This window comes from Oncorhynchus tshawytscha, unplaced genomic scaffold, assembly GCF_018296145.1.
Source record: "Oncorhynchus tshawytscha isolate Ot180627B unplaced genomic scaffold, Otsh_v2.0 Un_contig_1009_pilon_pilon, whole genome shotgun sequence".
Lineage (NCBI taxonomy): Eukaryota > Metazoa > Chordata > Actinopteri > Salmoniformes > Salmonidae > Oncorhynchus > Oncorhynchus tshawytscha.
The window spans coordinates 20,001-30,000 of record NW_024609692.1 but is presented as its reverse complement, the minus strand read 5'-3'; the positions used below and the strand labels follow the sequence as shown (position 1 = coordinate 30,000).

The window sequence follows — 10,000 nt, the reverse complement described above, 5'->3', positions numbered from 1 at the left end:
CCCAGAGTCACATGAACTCCTGGATACCATGTAGATGGTCTGAGCCTCCTTAAAGGGGATGTCAGGATACTGGTAGGGGCCCTTAATCTACTTCCCCAGAGTCACATGAACCCCTGGATACCATGTAGATGGTCTGAGCCTCCTTAAAGGGGATGTCAGGATACTGGTAGGGGCCCTTAATCTACTTCCCCAGAGTCACATGAACTCCTGGATACCATGTAGATGGTCTGAGCCTCCTTAAAGGGGATGTCAGGATACTGGTAGGGGCCCTTAATCTACTTCCCCAGAGTCACATGAACTCCTGGATACCATGTAGATGGTCTCCACGGGCAGTTTGAAGGCAGTTGCTATCTAACAAAAATGCTAACTAGCGTTAGCGCAATGATAAAGTCTACTGTAGTTAGCGTCAGCTCGCTAAACTACCTCTTGACTTCCTTCAGAACGGCCACAGAGACAGTAGTTTCCACCAGTTCATCTGACACACAAACACACACTACCTTGGTGAGCAGCAACACTCTCTTCTGTAGTCGTCTGACCAGTGATTCCTGGGTCTCCCTCTTCTTCTGTTCTTCCAGAGCTTTAGAACGTAGCGACAACAGCTCCCCCTGGAGGTCAGCCTTAGAACGCTCCACTGACCTACAGCTGGGGGGGAGAGAGAGCTTTAGAATGTAGACAACAGCTCCGCCTGGAGGCCAGCCTGGGGGAGAAGGACAAGGGGGGACTCTAAACCCCCCCCTCTTTCTCTTCAGTCCCTCTTAATGGGTGCGTTCCATTAATTATACATTGTCCCTAAGTGTGCACCTGTTCACTGCTTCCCACTAATCTTAAAGCATTGGATTGGGAGGAATGAACAAGAGGAAGCTTCCACCAGGCTTCACTAAACCTCATTTCCTTTCAAATCAGTGAAGGGAAGTGAACACAGAGGAAGGAGAGATATCCTCCCTGTTCTCTCTACTTTCCTCAGTCCTTCTCGTTCCGGCTTCCTCCTCCTCCCTCTCCACCCTCCCCCTGCACTCCATCTCTCCTCGTTATCTAGTGCTTCTAAACAGTGTTATATTTCATAATTAGCTCCGTATGGATCAAGAGAGGGTAGCTCGTTAGCTAACGACGAGCACAAACACACACAGAAACACACACCTCTATGCTGGGGATTAGTGTAGCGGTACTAACGAAGTCAAGATGAGTCTAATTAGCTGTCTGACTATTTAGATCAAACCCACACTACTGGGGGAGAGAAAGAAGGAGAGCTGGGGAAGGAGGGGGAGAGAAAGAAGGAGAGCTGGGGAGAGAAAGAAGGAGAGCTGGGGAAGGAGGGGGAGAGAAAGAAGGAGAGCTGGGGAAGGAGGGGGAGAGAAAGAAGGAGAGCTGGGGAAGGAGGGGGAGAGAAAGAAGGAGAGCTGGGGAAGGAGGGGGAGAGAAAGAAGGAGAGCTGGGGAAGGAGGGGGAGAGAAAGAAGGAGAGCTGGGGAAGGAGGGGGAGAGAAAGAAGGAGAGCTGGGGAAGGAGGGGGAGAGAAAGAAGGAGAGCTGGGGAAGGGGAAGGAGGGGGAGAGAAAGAAGGAGAGCTGGGGAAGGGGAAGGAGGGGGAGAGAGAAGGAGAGCTGGGGAAGGGGAAGGAGGGGGAGAGAAAGAAGGAGAGGGGGAAAGGGGGAGAGAAAGAAGGACAGCTGGGGAGGGGGAAGGAGGGGGAGAGAAAGAAGGAGAGCTGGGGGGGCACGCTAACTAAACAGAGCATCTGATACCTACAGTTCTATAGCACGCTAACAGAGCATCATACCTATAGTCCTATAGCACGCTAACTAAACAGAGCATCTGATACCTATAGTCCTATAGCACGCTAACAGAGCATCTGATACCTATAGTCCTATAGCACGCTAACAGAGCATCTGATACCTATAGTTCTATAGCACGCTAACTAAACAGAGCATCTGATACCTATAGTTCTATAGCACGCTAACTAAACAGAGCATCTGATACCTACAGTTCTATAGCACGCTAACAGAGCATCATACCTATAGTCCTATAGCACGCTAACTAAACAGAGCATCTGATACCTATAGTTCTATAGCACGCTAAAAGAGCATCTGATACCTATAGTCCTATAGCACGCTAACAGAGCATCTGATACCTGTAGTTCTATAGCACGCTAACTAAACAGAGCATCTGATACCTACAGTTCTATAGCAAGCTAACAGAGCATCTGATACCTATAGTCCTATAGCACGCTAACTAAACAGAGCATCTGATACCTATAGTCCTATAGCACGCTAACAGAGAATCTGATACCTATAGTCCTATAGCACGCTAACAGAGCATCTGATACCTATAGTTCTATAGCACGCTAACAGAGCATCTGATACCTATAGTTCTATAGCACGCTAACTAAACAGAGCATCTGATACCTATAGTTCTATAGCACGCTAACTAAACAGAGCATCTGATACCTATAGTTCTATAGCACGCTAACAGAGCATCTGATACCTAGAGTTCTATAGCACGCTAACAGAGCATCTGATACCTACAGTTCTATAGCACGCTAACTAAACAGAGCATCTGATACCTACAGTTCTATAGCACGCTAACTAAACAGAGCATCTGATACCTATAGTTCTATAGCATGCTAACTAAACAGAGCATCTGATACCTATAGTTCTATAGCACGCTAACAGAGCATCTGATACCTATAGTTCTATAGCATGCTAACTAAACAGAGCATCTGATACCTATAGTTCTATAGCACGCTAACAGAGCATCTGATACCTATAGTTCTATAGCACGCTAACAGAGCATCATACCTATAGTCCTATAGCACGCTAACTAAACAGAGCATCTGATACCTACAGTTCTATAGCACGCTAACAGAGCATCTGATACCTACAGTTCTATAGCACGCTAACTAAACAGAGCATCTGATACCTACAGTTCTATAGCACGCTAACTAAACAGAGCATCTGATACCTATAGTTCTATAGCATGCTAACTAAACAGAGCATCTGATACCTATAGTTCTATAGCACGCTAACAGAGCATCTGATACCTATAGTTCTATAGCATGCTAACTAAACAGAGCATCTGATACCTACAGTTCTATAGCATGCTAACTAAACAGAGCATCTGATACCGCACGCTAACTAAACAGAGCATCTGATACCTATAGTTCTATAGCATGCTAACTAAACAGAGCATCTGATACCTACAGTTCTATAGCATGCTAACTAAACAGAGCATCTGATACCTATAGTTCTATAGCACGCTAACTAAACAGAGCATCTGATACCTATAGTTCTATAGCACGCTAACAGAGCATCTGATACCTATAGTTCTATAGCACGCTAACAGAGCATCTGATACCTATAGCTCTATAGCACGCTAACAGAGCATCTGATACCTATAGCTCTATAGCACGCTAACAGAGCATCTGATACCTATAGTTCTATAGCACGCTAACAGAGCATCTGATACCTACAGTTCTATAGCACGCTAACTAAACAGAGCATCTGATACCTATAGTTCTATAGCACGCTAACAGAGCATCTGATACCTATAGTTCTATAGCACGCTAACAGAGCATCTGATACCTATACCTCTATAGCACGCTAACAGAGCATCTGATACCTACAGTTCTATAGCACGCTAACTAAACAGAGCATCTGATACCTATAGTTCTATAGCACGCTAACTAAACAGAGCATCTGATACCTATAGTTCTATAGCACGCTAACAGAGCATCTGATACCTAGAGTTCTATAGCACGCTAACAGAGCATCTGATACCTACAGTTCTATAGCACGCTAACTAAACAGAGCATCTGATACCTACAGTTCTATAGCACGCTAACTAAACAGAGCATCTGATACCTATAGTTCTATAGCATGCTAACTAAACAGAGCATCTGATACCTATAGTTCTATAGCACGCTAACAGAGCATCTGATACCTATAGTTCTATAGCATGCTAACTAAACAGAGCATCTGATACCTATAGTTCTATAGCACGCTAACAGAGCATCTGATACCTATAGTTCTATAGCACGCTAACAGAGCATCATACCTATAGTTCTATAGCACGCTAACAGAGCATCTGATACCTACAGTTCTATAGCACGCTAACTAAACAGAGCATCTGATACCTACAGTTCTATAGCATGCTAACAGAGCATCTGATACCTATAGTCCTATAGCACGCTAACTAAACAGAGCATCTGATACCTATAGTTCTATAGCACGCTAACTAAACAGAGCATCTGATACCTATAGTTCTATAGCATGCTAACTAAACAGAGCATCTGATACCTATAGTTCTATAGCACGCTAACAGAGCATCTGATACCTACAGTTCTATAGCACGCTAACTAAACAGAGCATCTGATACCTATAGTTCTATAGCACGCTAACTAAACAGAGCATCTGATACCTATAGTCTTATAGCACGCTAACTAAACAGAGCATCTGATACCTATAGTTCTATAGCACGCTAACTAAACAGAGCATCTGATACCTACAGTTCTATAGCACGCTAACTAAACAGAGCATCTGATACCTACAGTTCTATAGCACGCTAACAGAGCATCTGATACCTACAGTTCTATAGCACGCTAACAGAGCATCTGATACCTACAGTTCTATAGCACGCTAACAGAGCATCTGATACCTATAGTTCTATAGCACGCTAACAGAGCATCTGATACCTACAGTTCTATAGCATGCTAACTAAACAGAGCATCTGATACCTATAGTTCTATAGCACGCTAACAGAGCATCTGATACCTATAGTCCTATAGCACGCTAACTAAACAGAGCATCTGATACCTATAGTTCTATAGCACGCTAACAGAGCATCTGATACCTATAGTTCTATAGCACGCTAACTAAACAGAACAAATATATAACTTAAAACGTTAAAGTGACATCCCTATTAGTGAGCATTTGTCCTTTGCCAAGATAATCAATCCAGGTGTGGCATATGAAGAAGCTGATGCAGCATCATGATGTGTGTGTTACCTGCTGGTGAGAGTGTAGTTGTGTTGTTTGACAGCGATCTCTCGTTGTTGGATCTGAATCACCTCTCTGGACAGATCCTCTGGTGTCCTGCAGGGGACACAACACGCAGTTAACACACTGTACAGAGGAGAGAGGAGGACAGAGAGGAGGACAGAGAGGAGGACAGAGGACAGAGAGGAGGACAGATCCTCTGGTGTGCTGTAGGGGACACAACACACAGTTAACACACTGCATGTTTATCCATAGAGCTCAGAGAGACAGACGTCATGGATTAGACATTCTGATAAACCACGTCAACCTCCTACCCTGCTGAGACAGAGAGCAACCTCCTACCCTGCTGAGACAGAGAGCAGGAAAGAGAGGAGGACAGGGGGAACAGAGCAGGAGTGGAGGAGAGAGGAGGACAGGGGGAAGAGAGCAGGAGTGGAGGAGAGAGGAGGACAGAGGGAAGAGAGATCAGAGGAGGAGGAGAGAGGGAAGAGAGAGGAGGAGAGAGGGGAGAGAGGAGGACAGAGAGAAGAGAGGAGGAGAGATGAGGACAGAGAGAAGAGAGGAGGAGAGATGAGGACAGAGAGAAGAGAGGAGGAGAGATGAGGACAGAGAGAAGAGAGAGCAGGAGAGGAGGAGAGAGGGAAGAGAGATCAGAGGAGAGTGAAGAGAGGAGGAGAGAGGGAAGAGAGGAGGAGAGAGGGAAGAGAGGAGGACAGAGGGAAGAGAGATGAGGAATAATTAGTGTGAGAGAACAGACATATGGGTAGGTTCTAAAGAGATCACACAGCTTGTCAAAGTGCTCCAGTCTCCAGTCCTAAAGCTTAACTGATGGAGCTCGAATACAGCAGCTCAATTAACCAACACCGTCGGTTACTAAAGAAGCACCCTATTCCCTATATAGAACACTACTGTTGACCAGAGCCCTATTCCCTATATAGAACACTACTATAGACCAGAGCCCTATATAGAACACTACTATAGACCAGAGCCCTATTCCCTATATAGAACACTACTATAGACCAGAGCCCTATATAGAACACTACTATAGACCAGAGCCCTATTCCCTATATAGAACACTACTATAGACCAGAGCCCTATTCCTTATATAGAACACTACTATAGACCAGAGCCCTATTCCTTATATAGAACACTACTATAGACCAGAGCCCTATTCCCTATATAGAACACTACTATAGACCAGAGCCCTATATAGAACACTACTATAGACCAGAGCCCTATTCCCTATATAGAACACTACTATAGACCAGAGCCCTATTCCCTATATAGAACACTACTATAGACCAGAGCCCTATTCCCTATATAGAACACTACTATAGACCAGAGCCCTATTCCTTATATAGAACACTACTATAGACCAGAGCCCTATTCCTTATATAGAACACTACTATAGACCAGAGCCCTATTCCCTATATAGAACACTACTTTTGACCAGAGCCCTATTCCCTATATAGAACACTACTATAGACCAGAGCCCTATTCCCTATATAGAACACTACTATAGACCAGAGCCCTATTCCCTATATAGAACACTACTTTTGACCAGGGTCCATAGGGAATCAGGTGCCATTTGCGAAAATTGCTGAATCTAAACTCTCCGGAAGATTCTATTCTTTCAAGCCCTTAAAGACAAACTATTAAAATGATTTCCACCAGCTTCCCTTCTCAAATTACACAGTCTGGAGCAGTGATTACTACCCTGTTAATCACCGTGACAGTTTATTAAATGGTTACTACCCTGTTAAACACCGTGACAGTTTATTACTGGTTACTACCCTGTGTATTACTGGTTACTACCCTGTTAAACACTGACAGTTTATTAATGGTTACTACCCTGTTAATCACCGTGACAGTTTATTAAATGGTTACTACCCTGTTAAACACCGTGACAGTTTATTACTGGTTACTACCCTGTGTATTACTGGTTACTACCCTGTTAAACACTGACAGTTTATTACTGGTTACTACCCTGTGTATTAATGGTTACTACCCTGTTAAACACCGTGACAGTTTATTACTGGTTACTACCCTGTTAAACACTGACAGTTTATTAATGGTTACTACCCTGTTAAACACTGACAGTTTATTAGTGGTTACTACCCTGTGTATTACTGGTTACTACCCTGTGTATTACTGGTTACTACCCTGTGTATTACTGGTTACTACCCTGTTAAACACTGACAGTTTATTAATGGTTACTACCCTGTTAAACACTGTGACAGTTTATTACTGGTTACTACCCTGTGTATTAATGGTTACTACCCTGTGTATTAATGGTTACTACCCTGTGTATTACTGGTTACTACCCTGTGTATTACTGGTTACTACCCTGTTAAACACTGTGACAGTTTATTAATGGTTACTACCCTGTTAAACACTGACAGTTTATTACTGGTTACTACCCTGTGTATTAATGGTTACTACCCTGTTATACACCGTGACAGTTTATTACTGGTTACTACCCTGTGTATTAGTGGTTACTACCCTGTTATACACCGTGACAGTTTATTACTGGTTACTACCCTGTGTATTAATGGTTACTACCCTGTGTATTAGTGGTTACTACCCTGTTAAACACCGTGACAGTTTATTAATGGTTGCTATGCTATGGTTGCTATGCTAATGCTATGCTAATGCTATGTGAGAGTATCGTATGGGAGGGGGGTAATGCTATGTGAGGGGGGTAATGCTATGTGAGATTATCGTATGGGAGAGAGAGGGGGTAATGCTATGTGAGAGTATTGTATGGGAGAGAGGGGGGTAATGCTATGTGAGAGTATCGTATGGGAGAGAGGGGGGTAATGCTATGTGAGAGTATCGTATGGGAGAGAGAGGGGGGTAATGCTATGTGAGAGAGAGGGGGTAATGCTATGTGAGAGTATCGTATGGGAGAGAGGGGGTAATGCTATGTATCAGTGTCGTATGGGAGAGAGGGGGTAATGCTATGTGAGGGGGTAAATGCTATGTGAGATTATCGTATGGGAGAGAGGGGGTAATGCTATGTGAGAGAGAGGGGGTAATGCTATGTGAGAGTATTGTATGGGAGAGAGGGGGGTAATGCTATGTGAGAGAGAGGGGGTAATGCTATGAGATTATTGTATGGGAGAGAGGGGGTAATGCTATGTGAGAGTATCGTATGGGAGAGAGAGGGGGTAATGCTATGTGAGAGTATCGTATGGGAGAGAGAGGGGGTAATGCTATGTGAGAGAGAGGGGGGTAATGCTATGTGAGAGTATCGTATGGGAGAGAGGGGGTAATGCTATGTACCAGTATCGTATGGGAGAGAGGGGGGTAATGCTATGTACCAGTATCGTATGGGAGAGAGGGGGTAATGCTATGTGAGGGGGGTAAATGCTATGTGAGATTATCGTATGGGAGAGAGGGGGGTAATGCTATGTGAGAGTATCGTATGGGAGAGAGGGGGTAATGCTAAGTGAGATTATCGTATGGGAGAGAGGGGGTAATGCTATGTGAGGGGGGTAATGCTATGTGAGATTATCGTATGGGAGAGAGGGGGTAATGCTATGTGAGAGTATCGTATGGGAGAGAGGGGGGGGTAATGCTATGTGAGATTATCGTATGGGAGAGAGGGGGGTAATGCTATGTGAGAGTATCGTATGGGAGAGAGGGGGTAATGCTATGTGAGATTATCGTATGGGAGAGTGGGGGTAATGCTATGTGAGATTATCGTATGGGAGAGTGGGGGTAATGCTATGTGAGATTATCGTATGGGAGAGTGGGGGGTAATGCTATGTGAGATTATCGTATGGGAGAGAGGGGGTAATGCTATGTGAGGGGGGTAATGTTATGTGAGATTATCGTATGGGAGAGAGGGGGGTAATGCTATGTGAGAGTATCGTATGGGAGAGAGGGGGTAATGCTATGTGAGAGTATCGTATGGGAGAGAGGGGGGTAATGCTATGTGAGGGGGAGTAATGCTATGTGAGATTATCGTATGGGAGAGAGGGGGTAATGCTATGTGAGATTATCGTATGGGAGAGAGGGGGGTAATGCTATGTGAGATTATCGTATGGGAGAGAGGGGGGTATTGCTATGTGAGATTATCGTATGGGAGAGAGGGGGTAATGCTATGTATCAGTATCGTATGGGAGAGAGGGGGTAATGCTATGTGAGAGTATCGTATGGGAGAGGGGGGTAATGCTATGTGAGAGTATCGTATGGGAGGGGGGTAATGCTATGTGAGATTATCGTATGGGAGAGAGAGGGGTAATGCTATGTGAGAGTATCGTATGGGAGAGGGGGGTAATGCTATGTGAGAGTATCGTATGGGAGAGAGGGGGTAATGCTATGTGAGATTATCGTATGGGAGAGAGGGGGTAATGCTATGTGAGGGGGGTAAATGCTATGTGAGATTATCGTATGGGAGAGAGGGGGTAATGCTATGTGAGAGTATCGTATGGGAGAGAGTGGGGGTAATGCTATGTGAGAGTATCGTATGGGAGAGGGGGGGGTAATGCTATGTATCAGTATCGTATGGGAGAGAGGGGGTAATGCTATGTGAGAGTATCGTATGGGAGAGAGGGGGGGGGTAATGTAGCAAGTTTTAAGTTCCTCGGCATACACATCACAGACAAACTGAATTGGTCCACTCACACAGACAGCATCGTGAAGAAGGCGCAGCAGCGCCTCTTCAACCTCAGGAGGCTGAAGAAATTCGGCTTGTCACCAAAAGCACTCACAAACTTCTACAGATGCACAATCGAGAGCATCCTGGCGGGCTGTATCACCGCCTGGTATGGCAACTGCACCGCCCTCAACCGTAAGGCTCTCCAGAGGGTAGTGAGGTCTGCACAACGCATCACCGGGGCAAACTACCTGCCCTCCAGGACACCTACACCACCCGATGCTACAGGAAGGCCATAAAGATCATCAAGGACATCAACCACCCGAGCCACTGCCTGTTCACCCCGCTGTCATCCAGAAGGCGAGGTCAGTACAGGTGCATCAAAGCTGGGACCGAGAGACTGAAAAA

General features: G+C 45.0%; 1 protein-coding gene across 6 annotated transcripts in view; it reads right to left on the bottom strand.

The window, feature by feature from the left end:
* mad1l1 (mitotic arrest deficient 1 like 1) overlaps positions 1-10,000 on the bottom strand; it is a 142,787-nt gene that overhangs the window by 114,998 nt on the left and 17,789 nt on the right. For all 6 annotated transcript variants that reach the window (XR_006082597.1, XR_006082598.1, XR_006082599.1 and 3 more), the window contains 2 exons: positions 4,999-5,085; positions 498-642 (listed from right to left, as the gene is read on the bottom strand). Coding sequence is in view for 3 of the 6 variants with exons in the window: in XM_042316982.1 (XP_042172916.1) it covers positions 498-642; positions 4,999-5,085 (232 nt within the window). In the remaining 3 variants the exon portion in view is untranslated. The remainder of the gene's footprint in view (positions 1-497; positions 643-4,998; positions 5,086-10,000) is intronic.